The sequence below is a fragment of the Theropithecus gelada genome, chromosome 7a, assembly GCF_003255815.1.
Source record: "Theropithecus gelada isolate Dixy chromosome 7a, Tgel_1.0, whole genome shotgun sequence".
Taxonomy (NCBI): domain Eukaryota; kingdom Metazoa; phylum Chordata; class Mammalia; order Primates; family Cercopithecidae; genus Theropithecus; species Theropithecus gelada.
The window spans coordinates 53,459,396-53,476,694 of record NC_037674.1 but is presented as its reverse complement, the minus strand read 5'-3'; the positions used below and the strand labels follow the sequence as shown (position 1 = coordinate 53,476,694).

General features: G+C 38.8%; 1 protein-coding gene across 4 annotated transcripts in view; it reads right to left on the bottom strand.

Moving 5' to 3' along the window:
• HMG20A (high mobility group 20A) overlaps positions 1–17,299 on the bottom strand; it is a 69,508-nt gene that overhangs the window by 14,192 nt on the left and 38,017 nt on the right. For 2 of the 4 annotated variants that reach the window (XM_025389960.1, XM_025389961.1), the window contains exons 2-4: positions 11,123–11,215; positions 5,030–5,177; positions 2,162–2,374 (exon numbers count right to left, since the gene is read on the bottom strand). In XM_025389960.1, the coding sequence (XP_025245745.1) occupies positions 2,162–2,374; positions 5,030–5,177; positions 11,123–11,211 (450 nt within the window). In that variant the 5' untranslated portion in view covers positions 11,212–11,215. Of the gene's footprint in view, positions 1–2,161; positions 2,384–5,029; positions 5,178–11,122; positions 11,216–17,299 lie in introns of those variants that run through there. The other 2 variants (XM_025389962.1, XM_025389963.1) reach the window with 2 other exon arrangements.

The window sequence follows — 17,299 nt, the reverse complement described above, 5'->3', positions numbered from 1 at the left end:
ACATAAAATAATTAGCCAGGTTTGGTGGTATGTGCTACTCAGGAGGCTGAGGTGGGAGGGGTGCTTGAGCCCAGGAGGTCAAGGTTGCAGTAAGCCGAGATCTTGCTTAGATTAGAATGCTGAAGGCTAACTGGTAAATGTGAAGGGAGTGCTGGAGTTGGAAAAATCATCACGTTGTAACCATAATGATAAAGATTAAATCAGGCAAAAATAATCAATGGATGCTAAATCTAGGGGAAAATGTTGATGTAGAACACACTATTTGCATGTTCTTAAATTGTCTCCCCATAGATTACTAATGACAAAGGAGAATTTAAATCATGTACCAGGTAAGCAAAATTAATATTACCAGTGAGAAACAAAAGGACATTGTGTGCCTGCATATGTGATATACCGCCTATGCAAGTCATTCCACCGAGAATGCGTAACCTCAATCTAATCATGAGGAAACATCTGAAAAATACACAATAAGCAATGTTCTGTTAAAGGTAAAAGAAGCGGGGGAAGCAGAAGGGAACTGTATTTTAAAAAAATATCAATGTTATAAAAGAAAAAGAAAGACTATGGAAATATCCCAGTTTAAGCTAAAGAAACTTGACTACTAAACACAAAACCTGACCCTAGACTGGAACCTGTTCTGGAATGGAAAAATGTTATAAAGAAATGAGGTTAGGTCAACATATGGATGACACATTAAAGTATTGTTAATGAAAAATTATGAAATTGATGACTATACTATGGTTATATAAGAAAATATTCTTTGAAATAAACACTGAAATATTCTGGGGGTAAAGGGCTACAATGTATATAATTTATCCTCACATGATTAAAACAAAATTTTGTGTGTCTGGGTGTACACATGCAAGTGTGTGTGTGTGAGAGTGAGAGAGAGAAAGACTGAGCACGCAAAAGTGTAAGAAAGACGGAGCATATTATAAGTGCATATCGAAATGGAGAAATGGAATAAAATGTGTTAACAATAGGTGAATCTGGGCAAAGAGTGTTTGGATGTTCTTTGTACTATTTTTATGTTTGTAACTTTTTGTACATTTGAAATTGTTTCCACAAAAAAGTTAATAAAACGAAAACAAACACAAAACCTTTGTCCTACGTAATAGTGGTTATCCCAAGAAATAACCACTGTTATTTTTACATTTTTGTTTATACACTTCTGCATTCTCTGAAAAGGATCTAAATAATGAGTACACATTAATTTTAAAATAAAGAAAAATAAAAAAGAAAAGAATAACATAGTGTGTACAGCCCACTATCCTTTTCTACAGTAGTGCCAAAACAATGGATAATATTCACTGCCTTCTGCTAGCTTGCTACTACTAACACAGAGCTTCAAAAGTTGCAACTGAATCTGATCTCTTTGAAAATTTCTGAAGTCAATTAATTCCCAGGGGAGTATTTTTCAATTTGGTTTTAGTGTGTCTGGAATCCTTTCTAAAAAGTGTAAGTCATAAAAGAGTTTAAGACATAAAAGAAATATAGATATCTTTCAGATGCTGGGAATGCTGGGAACTTTTAACCCAAAGCAACTCCCACAATCATGACCATTTAGTGGTATTTCAACCAGCTCATGGCTATCTTGTCCTTAATTCCTCTCGAATCTCTAACAAATGGATTCATTTCGGTTTGCCAATCAGGTTAGTTTCTGTCTTAGAGGAGAAAGAATTCAAGTTGTTCTTGCTTTATTTTCAATAGCAGGTTAATTTGCCAGAACTCTAGTTTAAAAAATGTATTAAAGCAGTAACATTTTTTTCTTAAAAATCTTATGTGAACTGCAGAATTGTGTCAAGTGACTTTTTCTCATTTAATTCACAACTTTTCATTTAACTCAGTGGAATATATTTTATTGGTAGATTTCTTAATACTGAACCACTTACAAAAATCTTATGTGACCTCAGCGCATAAAAAGTGGTACTGCTTTGGTTGAGGGGAGTCCTAGACTCCTTCCCTGCTCACACCTCTCGAACAAATAGTTTAAAAATCACTAAGTTAGAGAAAACTGCTATGATGGACCCTGCTTTTCTGGTCGCCTAGGCACTGTGACAAAATTGCAGAATCAACTGTCCATCCTCTTTGCTTTTCTTTTGGAAGTTATTTCTGAGATATAATCAAAACCAAACAAAGAGTCAGGAATAAGAACAATTACCTGTTTTTCCTCAGGAGGCAGTTTACTCCATTCATTGCCTAACATCCTTGTGATTTCTGGAAATGGGACTTCTGGTCTCTTTGCTCGAAGCTGTTCTCGACGCTCATTCATGAACCGAACATATCCTGTAAGAGGGGATTTGGGTGCATTGCTGTCTCGAAGAGGTTTCTTCCTCTTTCTTCCTTTGGACCAACCTCCTCGTTTACTTCGTTGCTACAAAACAAAACAAAATAAAAAACCAAAAACCAAACAACAACCATCTCCCAAAATAACCCAACAACAACAAAAATAAACAACAACCAACAAAACAGGATTAAGAGTTGCAATTTGGCCCTGGATATTCAAAGCTCTCCATATCTGTTGTAGATATTATAAATGACAGCAATGCAATTTTCGAGGAACTCCAAATGCTTCACTTGCAAACTCTTTTACATACCACACTACAAAATCTTGCATTAAAGGGCTATTTTTGTGCTCATCACAATGTGTGAGAATAAAAGGTGCCATGATCACTCAGCTTTGACCTTCATATGCATATGACTGTCCCACAGACAACTGTCAGGTCCTGATTCCTGACAGGAGAGTGTCCAAATGGGAAATACAGCAGCACATGCAGCATTGTGGTAGAGAGGCAGACGTTGTCAGATCAGAGTGAGATGGTGTCACACGCACCAGGCAAAGGAAGAAACAAGTTGTAGCAGAGATTAAAAATAACTCACAAAGGGAGCTGCTCATTGGTAACTTTCAAAGACTAGCTTATTTCCCATAGCAGATAGCAAATGGAATATTACATTAATATCTAAGTCTCAGAAAAATTTCAGTAAGTATATCTGAAATGAAGATGAGGTCTTTGGCTTGACAATTTGTTCCTTTAGATGTATATTTAATTTTAATTTTTTTTTTTTTTGAGGTAGAGTTTTGTTCTTCTTGCCCAGGATAGAGTGCAATGGTGCTATCTCGGCTCACTGCAACCTCTGCCTCCCAGGTTCAAGCGTTTCTCCTGCCTTAGTCTCCCAAGTAGCTGGGATTACAGGCATGCACCACCACACTCAGCTAATTTTTGTATTTTCAACAGAGATGGGGTTTTGCCATGTTGATCAGGCTAGTCTTGAACTGCTGACCTCAGGTGATCCAACCACCTCAGCCTCCCAAAGTGCTGGGATTATAGGCATGAGCCTCTGCACCCAGCCTAGATGTACATTTCGTAGTCAGAGGTCTTTATATGTTGAGTTACCAGTTAAATCAAAAGATTGAATCACCTCTGAAAAAAATTAAAGAAACAAAAAGGACTGAGGTACCACTGATGTTTCACCAGAGCCCTTTTTCTTGGCCCTTTAAATAAGATGTAAGGTACATCATATTTTTACTTCATAATTTTACAAATACACACAGCCCTATCAGTTAATGTTTCATGGAAACAATAATTCTTATTTCAGACAGGAAAAAGATAAACAAACAAGGACAAAAATATCTAAATACTAACTGTAGTACTCTACTCCTCCAAATGTATATAAAATAAAATGGTATGATAATTCACCATTGGGCAAATTATGTATTTGGTATTAGTTTTTTTTTTTTTTAACCTAGTTACATTAAAGTTACTATGGGCTGGCACGGTGGTTCACACCTGTAAACCCAGCACTTTGGAGGGCCAAGGCAGGCGGATCACTTGAGGTCAGAATTTCGAGACCAACCTGGTCAACATGGGGAAACTCCATTTCCACTAAAAATACAAAATTGCCCGGGCATGATGGCATGCGCCTGTAATCCCAGATACTTGGGAAGCTGAGGCAGGAGAATAGCTTGAACCTGGGAAGGCAGAGTTTGCAGCGAGCTGAAATTGTGCCACTGCACTCCAGCCTGGGCAACAGAATAAGGCTCCATCTCAAAAAAAACAATTTGGGTTTAAGGTATTTAAGAAGCTTTAAGCATTCATTATAATCTTTTAAAATGCCAATAGGAGAGATAAAAAATTAATTTTTTTTTGTTTGAGACAAAGTCTCACTCTGTAGCCCAGGCTGGAGTGCAGTATCTTGGCTCACTGCAACCTCTACCTCCAGGTTCAAGAGATTCTCCTGCCTCAGCCTCCCAAGTAGCTGGAATTACAGGCACCTACCACTGTACCTGGCTAATTTTTTGTATTTTTTAGTAGAAACGGGGTTTCACCATGTTGGCCAGGCTGGTTTTGAACTCCTGACCTCAGGTAATCCACACGCCTTGGCCCCCCAAAGTGCTAGGATTACAGGCATGAGCCACCAGGCCCGGCCAGCTTTTTTAAAATAAGAAAAAAGACAAAAATCAATGGTGGCACTCTTTATTGGCTAAAAAAAAAAAAAAAAAGGAGTGCCTTAAAACACTGACAATGTAATCAGTTATTTGTAAGAAACACTGAAAGTCCAACAAGGGCATGACTGCCCAGGCTCATATGCCTTTGTGTGAGTTAGGGAAAGGTACTCCCTATGGGAGGGTGAAGGATTTGGTAAGTAGTATGAATCCTTTGGGCACATAGGGCTCCAGGCAGCAGGGCTTGGTGAGCAGAGTGCGGCCTTGAGTAAGGGCATGTACACTTCTTATTACTTACTTATTAATGATTAAATCATTCACTCATTCAACAAGTATTTGTTGAACATCTAATATGAGGTAGGTATTTCTTAGGGAACAGGGAAAGAAGAGTCTACCTGTCTATGCCATTAAAATTATTAATATAGTTCCGTATAAAACAAGAAATAGAAAACAGAAAATTTTGCAGGTATCAGCCTAAGAATATAAGAAGGTTAGATGATCAACACCTTGATCAACATACCTTCCTTGTGACTGCTTCTTCAGAAGTTTCAGAGGATAGGAACAGAAGGAGATACTTCAGCTTACCTCATCTTCATGCCTCTGTTCATTGCCTTCTGCTGCATTTGAAGACTCACTCTGAAGCAACTGACCTTGGGAGAGATCCTCCACAAATTCTGGATTGTTGGTGGATGATGTGGCGCCACTACTGTATGGAACCTCTGGGTGATTTAACCTGAATAATAGGCAGAAGTATCAACAACACAAAAACTCCACCTGTTTACTAAGGTTCTAGATAAATTTCCCTGCCAGCAAAAGCACATGCCAGTCCTTGAATTAATTCCCCCAGTAATCTGTATAAATGTAAACAATGTCTTCACAGAAGTTACAGGATGTTTTAAAAAACTGGTTTCAGTGCTTTATTAAGCCAGGTCAGTTCCATGAAGACATCTCCTACCAAAACCAACTATAATCTTCTTCAAAAAGATGATCTCCTCTAAACACAGACTTCATGTTTTAGTTCTGAATATGCAGCAGAATCTGACTTTTACATGCTACCTTTCATGTATCTCCAATGTAAAGGGAAAACACTATTAACGAAAAAAGTGAATAGCAATGGGAGTTGTAGAGGCAGTTTGCCAACTATCACAAAAGAGTTCTTAAAGGGTGTAAGAAAAAATCTCTTAATGGTACATTTCATTGGCTATTTCTTCTTGGATTATAGCGTTTACTGACAATTAGATCATCTAAGAACAATATCAAGTTCAGTAAGTTCAGGTATACATGTTAATAAATCAGACAGATGTACTTATTTCCTGCTCCCACTATACTGTTCCAGATGAGTTAGCAAACCAGATTTCACCCTTCTGAAGAGCGAACACAAGAAGCTACAGATGATGGTAGGGTCTTAGGCGGACTTATCTTATTACATGTGGACAAAGGAATAGAAGGAAAGGTAACGCCATGTGCTAGTGAGTATTTTTGTTTTCGTTTTTGACCGAGGGAGGAGTTGGGAAAGCAAGAGTGGTAGAAAGATGGATAATAGAGTAATATTCAGTCATTATTCTGAAAGAATGCACAACCCATAGTGTTACAGAGAATCATTACAATGCAACATAAGTACTAAAATAAAGGCTTGTTAAAAGTACCATAGAGGTATGGTAGAGCATATGATGAATTTTGTATGTATGGAGGGATGTGAAGAAAGAATTTATAGGGGAGGTCCTAAAAGATGAGTATGTATTCATCAAGGTAAACAACACCATTCCAGATAGAAAGAACTGGGTATAAAAGGAGAAAGGGAGACTATCAAGAGGTTACTGTAATAGATTAAGTGAGAGACAAAGGCAGGCAGGATTCCGAGCAGAAGGAAAGCTAAGAGATACTTAAGAGGCAGAATGGCTAGGTGTGGTGCCTCACGCCTGTAATCCCAGCACTTTGGGAGGCTGAGGCAGGTGGATCACTTGAGGTCAGGAATTCAAAACCAGACTGGCCAGCATGGTGAAACCCTGTCTCTACTAAAAATAAAAAAATTAGCTGGGCATGATGGCAGTGCCTGTAATCCTAGCTACTGGGGAGGCTGAGGCAGGAGAATCACTTGAACCTGGGAGATGGAGGTTGCAGTGAACCGAGATCACACCACTGCACTCCAGCCTGGATGACAGAATAAGGCTCTGTCTCAAAAAAAAAAAAAAAAAAAAAGGTAGAATGGAGAGAACTTAATAACTGATTGACTTTAATAGTGAAAGAAAAGAAGAGTCAAAGGTAATTCTGAGGCTTCCAATTGATGGTTATGTACTTAATATTAACCAAGGTAAGAACAGGGGTATGTATGTGTGTGTGGACAGACAGACAGACAAGAAAATGATAAATGTGAAACACTTGTAATATAATTAAGTAGAAATGTACTACAGACAACTGGAAACATGCCCCAGGAAAACAGAAGTGGAACAAAAGGGCATAAAGATAGACTTGAGAGGCGTTAGCCCATGGAAATAATGGGCAGTGCTAGATATTCTCCAGAAAGACAGTGAGAAGAAGGAAAAGTCAGGATAGAACTCGGCTGAAGTAATATCATTGTATGAGCAAGGTAAAAAAACTAGGAAGGAGATTGAGAAGGGCATTAAGATAACTGGAGAGAAGATGACTACAGAGGCCAAGGCAGGAAGACTTTTGAGAAGGGTAGTGGCTAATCAAGTAAAAAGTTGCAGATGTTAAATAAGATAGGCCAAAAAGTATCTGCTAAATTTGAAGACCTGAAGGTCCCTGCCAATTTTAGTTAAGTATAGTTTTAGTGGAATTATGAGAATAAATCCCAGATTACAGTGGACCGAGAAATGGATGAAAACAGGAAGCAGACTGTCTTGGTACTGAAAGCAATTATACTTTTCTGACCCTTTCTAGGAAACATAATAGATGATTTTAGCAGGAGATTCCTACATTTTTGAGGTCCTTTAAAAAAGGTTAAGTAAAAGAAGCTATGAAATCAATGCCAATCATTTTCGCTGAAAAGAGGTACCATCGAGATCCAGTTTGATCTCTGCAGGGCTGTTTTCCAAATATTTCAATCATTTTGGATGTGTTAGACAACTTGTTCTTTCACTGTCATTTTCATTTCAACTGTGCCATCAATTTTTAAGTTACTAATTCTTGTACATTCTTATTTTGGTAAAATATAAGAACTAGGTTTGGGAAAGAGTAGCAATCCTATGAATCCCTGACTTAAGTGGACAGGAATCACTTGGGAATTCACATGGGAAAATAGAATCCCATGAATCCCTGATTTAAGTGAACAGGAATGGCCAAGGCATCACATGCCTTCTTGTTGACAAGTTGGACGAAGACTGGAAAAAAAAAAGGGGATCTTTTGTTACCATGAATAAACTATCCATGTTCCTAGCTAAAGCCAACAACCCTTCTATTTGCACCCTTGATCTCACATACTCTTGTCTACCCAGGGGCAGATTTTCAGCAATTCTGTCCTTTCTGGCAATACAAATTCTTTTCTCTCTACAGGATCAGTCTAATCAGCATATACGTATGACATTAATTCTCTTAACACAAAACAAAATGAAAAGAAAAAAACTCAATCCCACTTCCAGTTAAGGTCCCAATTTTTCTCCTTTCCTTTATAGCACAACCCCTGGAAATAACTTGTTTATACTTACTGACTTCTCCTCCCTTAAGCCCACTTCAAAGGAGATTTGTGTTTACAACTCTTGTCAAAGCCACCAATGACACCCATGCTAAATCCAGTGTCATTTCTCAGCCCCCATCTTACCTGATGTACCAGAAGCATCTGACACGTTGATCTTTTCCCCTTCCTTGAAATACTTTTTTTTTTCACTTGGGTTCCAGGACCCTTCACTCTTCTGGCTTTTCTGCTACCTTTCTAGCAACTTGTTTTAGACTGTATTGACTCTTCCTATTCTTTCTTTCTTTCTTTTTTCTTCTTTTCTTGAGACAGAGCTTGCTCTGTCACCCAGGCTGGAGTGCAGTGGCACAATCACAGCTCACTGCAACTTCTGCCACCTGCATTCAAGCAATTCTCCCACCTCAACCTCCCAAGTAGTTGGGTGTGGTGGCACGTGCCACCACACCTGGCTGATTTTTGTATTTTTAATTAGAGACGGGGGTTTCACCATGTTGGCCAGGCTGGTTTCGAACTCCTGACCTCAAGTGATCCACCCACCTCAGCCTACCAAAGTGCTGGGATTACAGGTACGAGCCACTGTGCCCGGCCTCTGTCTGACTTTTAAATGCTGGAGTATCCCAGAGCTCAGGCTTTAGATCTCTTCTTTCTTCCATCCATAGAGTGCTCATTTCTTTGGTGATCTCACTCAGTCTCGTGGCTTTGAATGTTATATGCTGATAAATCCCAACTTTCTGTCTCGCCTAAACATCCCCCTAATAGCAGAACCTGATATCAAAGTGCATATGTGACATCTCCACTTAGATATCTAATAAGCATCTCTAACGTAAAATTTCCAAAACTGAGCTCCTACAACTCCCTCCCACACTTGTTCTGTTTTCCCCAACTAAGCTAACGGCAACTCCATCCCTCCAGTTGCTTTGGCCAAAACTTTTGAGTTGTCTTTGACTACTTTTTTTCTCCTTTCTTACATTCCTCATCCTTTCTTTCAGGCAAATTCTGTTTGGTATACCTTCAAAATATATCTAGAATTCTATACTTCTCACTACCCCTCATTCCCATTATTTTTGAAACACACTCCAATGAGGTTTTTGCCCCTACTATTCCACCAAAAACACTCTTGTGAAAGTCACCCGATGATGGTTCTTCAGGCTATCATCTGTCTCCTGAATTATTTTAAGAGCCTCCTAACTGGTCTCCTCGTTCCAGCCCCTGCTCCCTTCACTCTATTCTCAATACAACAGTCAGAGGGATCTTATTAAACCGTAAGTCAGATCATATAATTCTGCCTGAAACCCTCCAATGCTCTCCCACTTCAGAGTAAAAGTTAAAGGGTTTATTTTGATCTCTAAAAAACATTTTGATCCCTATGATCTAGTCTCTTCTTACCCAAAGTATGGGTCTCATACCAACGGAACTGGCATTCTCTGGGAGCTTGTTAGAAATGTAGAATCTCTGGTCTTCAGATTTTCTAAATCAGAATCTGCATTTTCATCAGCTCTCTTGGCAATTCATGTTTGAGAAGCACTGATGTAATCCTCTACTGCCTCTTCTGCTGCTATGTGTGCTCTAGCCACACCGGCCTCCTGGCTATTTCGGTAAGATGGAAACTCTCCTGCCTCAGGGCTTTTGCACCTACTGCTCCCTCTGCCTAGGATAATCTTCCCCAGAAAACTGCATGCTAGTTGCCTTATTTCCTTCAGGTCTTTATTCAAGTCACTTTCTCATTAAATACTTTCTGGGCCATCCTGTCTAAAACTGCATCCCCAAACCCTTCCTATCCCTTTTCTCCACTTTTTTCTTTTTTAAAACTATAGTTCTACTTTGGGAGGCCGAGATGGGCGGATCACAAGGTCAGGAGATCGAGACCATCCTGGCTAACACGTGAGACCCCGTCTCTACTAAAAAATACAAAAAACTAGCCGGGCGAGGTGGCGGGCACCTGTAGTCCCAGATACTCGGGAGGCTGAGGCAGGAGAATGGCGTAAACCCGGGAGGCGGGGCTTGGGCGACAGAGCGAGACTCCGTCTCAAAAAAAAAAAAACAAAACTATAGTTCTTATCAAAATAATATGTGTTTTACTTATTTATCCTGTTTATTGTCTGATTCAACAAGTTGAATTTGAACTTTAAAGGGCCTATGATTTTTATCTGTTTTGATCAATGCTTTCTATCTAATGCCTAGAACAATGGCACATAGTAGATACTCAGAAAGTTTTTACTGAATGAATATAGTAACTAAGCAGCCTTTAGAAAAGTCTTGGAGAATACTTTCATCTGAGTAGTGAGGTCAAAGGCGGATATCAACGAGGTGAGAAATAAATGTGAGGGAAGGAAACAGAATTACAAAGTATAGCCTATTTTTTAAAGAGCTCCAAAGAATATTAAAATAATTCATCTTAGGGATTAGCTAGCACTTCAGTCTATTAGTGAACACATTTTCTCTTTGCCAAATAACCTCTAAATATCTAGAAAGGACAAAAATTCAAGTGGAACAGAGATTTTAAGGGAAGAGGTAGACTACTGTTATTAACCCTTTTCTGTATCTCTTTACATATTTCTCAAAAGATCCCACAGAACGGAGAACAAGGTGGGATGGGGAAACGAACAGAAGTCAGCTGAAGTTACTAAGCATTTTGAATAAAGAACCACATTAAAAAATCTGATCTTTGGGAAAAAACTATTTTAATATCTATGGCAATTTGAACAGAAAATGCATTTGTTTTCTAGAGCTAGCTCTGTGGCAGGTATTTCCTTAACGGTGACTATATAATTTTCTTAACTGGAGTCACCAATGTTTGCTAGATTCCACATATTGTTGTATCAGTTCACAAAAACCAGAGCACTGCAAAAGATAATTGAATGCAGATTACAAAGTGGTTTATGATGGCTGCCACTCTCTCTGCAAAGTGAAACAAATGCACCCTCTATTCTTATGATATAAAACTGCCTCTTTAGGACTTCTTCCTTTGTTAGAAGTTTTGTTTTGAGGCCTATGGAGAAGTCCAATGTCCCAAAGCAGCTGCTTACCCAGTGGTAGCCAGATCATTACTCTCCTTGGAGCCATCTTCATCTGCAAAAAGGGGCGGTAGGGTGGAGCTAGTCATCAAGTTTTCCATCTCTCTGAAAGGAAAAGAGAATAGTAATAAAAAAATTAATGGCTTAATTACTTCCATTTCAAGTTCCACTAATTTAAGAGCCAGCCTTCCTGAACTTTATCACATAAGCAACAGAATAAAAACTGACCTAAATATTTATTTTCTTGACTTGGACACATCAATTTAAACTGTATGGTGAATGGGCCTTTTAACCTTGGTCTCATCAACTGACCAGACTGAAAACAAGTTAGGTTTTAACAACTGGGATGTGGTTTGGAAAATTCCTTTTTATTTATCCAGAGTATCTTCAAAAGTATTCATTTCCTGTAGAAATTGTTAAGCAGGGTAACTCAGAAGCACTGCCACTCTGAGCAAGTTATTTAAGCTCTTTGAGCTACAATTTCACCATCTTAGACTAAGACAAAATTGCTGACTTAACGCAAAGGGTTACTGTGAGGGATTAAAATGAAAGTGCTTCATAAACAGAGAAAGTCTAAGGTAGTAAGTGCATTGAGTATTATATAAAGAAAGGTATTGTTATTACAGCATTACCAGTTCTCAGTCCCAGATGAATCATCTGTAGATTAAATGGTGGCAAACTGAGCCCTCCAAAAGGAAATAATGCAAAGGAAGTAGAGGATGGAAGGCATGCTGATGTGGCTCTGAGTCAAAGAAACCACACTTCCAGGTCAGAAATATGCTCCACATACCATCATAACCAAGAGCAGAAATAGCATGCACCTGGGTACAGGAAACAACTAAGCTTAATTGAAGAAAACAAACAAATCACAAGAACTGAGGTTATCAGACTGAATGGACAAAAGGACAAAGTGACAAAGAATAATTTCATTTAGCATATCACTATGACAAATGATTTTTGCCTTTCAAGGCTTACTACCAAGGGCATCATCCCATGTAGTTAAAAGCAGCAGCCTTCCCTTCATCATGAAAGGGATATTCAAACAAAACATTCAGCAGTGACCCCAAACATCAGCCACTTACGTAGAACTGCAAAGCACTCAAGAAAAAGAGTGCCTCAATCAACTGGGAGAATTGAGAAGCAAATTATGAGAATTCACTTAGGAGCTTCCTCAGGAGTTATTTCAGGTGCTGCTGCTAAGGAGACCTAGTGAAACAGCAATTAAAAGGAATGCACAGCAGCAAAGTAGAGGCAGGATCATTCCACTGAAGCGGAAATATGAAGAAAATGCCGATGACACGAAGACCACATTCTCCATGTTCAATGGAGTGATTTATTTCCAAAAGATAACATTGATGTTTTATTCCTTATTCTTACTTATTCTCACTTCTAAGTTTATTATTTAGCAGGCCAAGTTCCATAAATAGCTTGATGGGAAAAACACATCTTTGTAAAAATATTACCCATTACAGTGGGTAGAGCATGCAAAGTAGAGAGGAACTTCTCACTCAACCAGAGTAAGCACTTTATTCTACTGCAGGAACACTTGCTACCTCTTTTCAGCTCCTTCAAGATAAGCTGTTAACAAGTGGAATAGCTCTAATAAATGCCACAAAATTCTATTCTACATGTTTTACTGAATAACTCTGACTCAAGTGTACTTAAGTTTTAATTCACATTATACGAATGCCAGATTAAAGCCTGGGCTTTAACGGCTGCTAACATCACCTCACGCCAATGCCAATGTTCATTCTACGAAAAGAAAACTGTAATATCTGTTAGATACCATATAGACTATCCATAGTGAGCAAACATTCAAATGACTAGGTATATACCTTAAGGAACTCACTTGACTGGCGGTTTTTTTTTTTTTTTTTTTTTTTTTTTGACACAGTCTCGCTCTGTTGCCCACGCCTCCCAGGTTCAGGTGATTCTTGTGCTTCAGCCTCCCAAGTTGCTGGGATTACAGGTACGTGCCACCATGCCCAGCTAATTTTTGTATTTTTAGTACAGATGGGGTTTCACCATATTGGCCAGGTTGGTCTTGAACTCCTAGCCTCAAGTGATCTGCCCGCTTTGGCCTCCCACAGTGTTAGGATTACAGGTGTGAGCCCCTGCGCCTGGCATTGACTGGTTTCTTTCTAAAAGAATGCCTAGAAGTCAATGGCCTTTCAAGAACCTTGAGATTCAGCATTTAAAGCTCTTGGCATTGCTCCTATGCCTCAAAAGAAGATATATTATCTGGTGCGGGGACAAATGAAGTGTCTTTTCATTCACTATGCCAACATGACCCTGTTAGAGTGTTTTCCAGGTATCTTTAGTCATTTCTGAAATGTGGGGAGGCAGCTGGATAACATAACCTTAACAACATATAAACAGATTATATAAACAAAGGAAGTTCAGAGAACACACATTTTTTCCTTTTTTATTTCCCCTCTCTTAAGTTTGCTGTACTCAAACCCATATGGTTTCAGATACATTTTTCTCAGTGTTACTGAGTAGTCAGGTCCCTAAGAGATGAGTAATAAAGTGGGTGGAAGGTTAAGGGGCCAAGATGAACAAAAGAAGGAAATGAAGAAAAGTGCAGTGAAACCCAAAAGCCTCTAAACTAGTCCAGTAAGTTGGAAAATACAATGATTCCCAATAATATGTCTGGGATCCTGGGAGAATGTGTTTCATATGGTCCACGAGGGAGTGATTCAAATGGAATCATGGCTACCAAGCCACTGACTGCCAAAAGCCCTTCACATGTAGCATCTGTGCCTGATGATGTCCCAGTACGGGGGTCACAGTGAACTTTGAAATTTTACGCAAAGCACTTAAGAAATGTGATGAATGCTGCTCTAGAAGGGGAAAGAAGAGAAATTTGTTCAAAGGCAAAGCAATATACAACTTTGGCTCTTCACTGCACTTTATATAAACAGGTCTATCATGCAGATGTTTCTTAGTAGAGGGGACTTATCCAGCTTCTACCAGGAAGCCTCACAAAAATGGTATTACTTTGCCACTTACACTTTGAACCAGGGTCTAGTCCTGAGCTTTGGAAATCCCAAAATTCCCTCTAACACTAACCACTCACTGAAAAAAATTGATACATAAAAGAGTGCCAATTTAAAATATTTTAATGATTATAAAGATTGTAATGAGAATTATATTAAGTGCACCAGATACTTACTGACCAGTGAACACATTCTCTCTCTGTAGTCATCTAGTAGGCCAGATCATAATCAGAACATTGCTATGGTCAATATATGGCCAGAACAAAGGAAATTAGGTGGAACTGAAGAAATGTTCCTCAACTAAGATTGCTCTAGTAATCTTTCCCAGTAATAGGGATGATCACACCAATGTGACTATGTTATTCTAAATGTGTTGGACAGTGCTGGAAGCATATTTGTACTTCCGGTTTCTGGGGTTGGCTCTTTTCAAGCGCCCTTTTCTTAGTTTACACATGCTAACCCCACTTCCCTAAGTCTTTTCATAGAGATGCAGCATATTCCTTCCCCACCACTCCCTCTCCAACCATACACCTCAGAATTGAGAGGTGAGATTCTGCCCATTTCATTTTCCATGCTACAGGCTTTATGCAAAACCCTTGGTTCCTTTAAAACATCAGGTTGCTTGGTTTATCAACCTCATACCCAAAAATCTCTTACCACCATCTCCCATCATTTCAGCTCTCTTAATTCTCCTATTACAACTGACCTTTAAACATGCAAACCTCTATTCTTATGGCCCTTGATTTCCCCTTCTCTGTCCAGCTTAGCTTCGACGGCTACATTGCAAATGTTCTTTTGCCAGCACTCAATTCTCTTGTACTGTATCTCTCTATACACCAGAAGTAGATCAACTCTTAAGTTTTGGCTCAAGATGATGGAGGAAAAAAAAAGACAAAATAGAGAGTATTACTATAAATGTACGGCATCCAATCACAACTGGGCCCTCTATGCTCTTAGTAATCACTATATGTTCTTAGGATATTTCCCAACTGCCATATTATCTCTGTCAAAGCTTTTCAACCGAACTCACCCGAATCCCTCCAACTCAGTCAGCATTATCTTTTCATATTCCTCAACCCCAACTCATGCCAAAAAGCATACTAAGTTGCCTTTTTTAGAAGACATAATTGATATACCATAAAGTTCCCCCCTTTACTACATACAACTCAGTGGTTTTTAATGTATTTACAAGGTTGTGCAACCAACACCCTAACCAATTTTAGAACATTTTCATCATCCCAAAAAGAAACACAATATCCTTTAGCAAACAATCCCAATTCTCCCTTCCTACTAGTCCTCCTAGGCCTGGGCAACTGCTAATCTATCTTTTTTTTTTTTTTTTTAAAGACACAGGGTCCTGCTCCGTCACCCAGGCTGGAATGCAGTGGCACAATCATAGCTCACTGAAGCCTCAAACTGCTTGTCTCAAGTGATCTCTCTGCCTCAGCCTCCTGAGTAGCTAGGACCACAGGCTTGTGCCACCATGCCTGCCTAATTTTTAATTTTTTTTGTAGAAATAGGGTTTTGCTATGCTGCCCAGGCTGTCTTGAATTCCTGGCCTCAAGCAATCCTCCTGCCTCAGCCTCCCGAACTGTTGGGATTACAGGTGTTAGCCATCATGCCTGCCTACTTTCTGTCTTTATAAATGTACCTATTCTGATATTTCATATAAACAGAATCATATAATATGTGGCCTTTTGTGTCTGGCTACTCTCACTTAGCATAAAGTTTTCAAGGTTCACATTGTAGCGTGTATCAGTATTTCATTTCATTTTATGGCTGAATAATATACTGGATGGCTATTGCACATTTTGTTGATCCACATATCAGTTGATAGACTTGGGTTGTTTCTAATTTTTGGCTATTATGAATGCTGCTGCTTATGAATATTTGTGTATAAATTTTTGTGTGGACATGTTTTCAATTCTCTTGGGCATATACCTAGGAGTGGAGTTGCTGGAACATCTGGTACCACCATGTTTAATATTTTGAGGAAAAATCAAACTGTTTTTCAAAGCACCTCCACCATTTTACATTCACACTAGTAATGTATTAGGGTTCCAATTTCTCCATATCCTCAGCACACTTGGTATTGTCTTTTTTATTACAGCCATCCTAGTAGATGTGAAGTGGTATGTCATTGTGATTTTGGTTTGTATTCTCCTAATGAGTACTGATGTTAAGCATCTTTTCTTATGCATATTGTGCATTTGTATATCTTTTTTGGAGAACTATCTATTCAAATCCTATTTCAAATTGTGTTTTTTTTGTGTGCTTTTTTTTAGATAGAGTCTCATTCTGTTGTCCATGCCAGAGTGCACTGGTGTGATCTTGGCTCACTGCAACCTCTACCTCCTGGGTTCAAGCGATTCTTGTGCCTCAGCCTCCCAAGTAGTAGCTGGGATTACAGGTATGCACCACCATGCCCAGCTAATTTTTGTATTTTTAGTAGAGACAGGGTTTCGCCCTATTGGCCAGGCTGGTCTCAAACTCCTGGCCTCAAGAGATCCACCCACCTCAGTCTCCCAAGTGTTGAGATTACAGGTGAAGTCACCACACTCGCCCTCCTTTGCCCATTTAAAAAATTGTAGTTATTGCAAAATTGCAAGAGTTCATTTTATATTGTAGATACTAGACACTTATCAGATATACTATTTTCAAATATTTTCTCCCATTCTCTGGGTTGTCTTTTCACTTTGATAGTATTCTTTGAAGTATAAACATTTTTAACTTTAAAGTACAAATTATTTTTCTTTCTTTGGTTGCTTGTGCTTTAGGTGTCATATTTAAGAAACTACTGCCTAATCAAAGGTTGTGAAGATTTACCCTTATGTGTTCTTCTAAGAGCTTTATAATTTCAGCTCTTACATTTATGTCTTTGATTCATTCTGAGAAAACGCACCATATTCTCTGACCTCTACATCTGCAACTGCCACTTGTTGTCTTTGGTTGGAATACTTCCTAGTACCCCAGTCTCTCTTGTCTGGCCAATTATACTTTCTTATCCTTCACATCTCACCTTAGATGTGTCTTCTTTCAGTATGTGTTCTTGGATCAATCAAGAATGTATCAGATGCCCCTTTTATGTACTACCAGAGCATTCTGTACTAAACACCCATCATAATACTTGACTCACTGTTCTACACTTGCCTTTTCTAAACCTTAGTTATATGTTTTGTTACGTTATGAA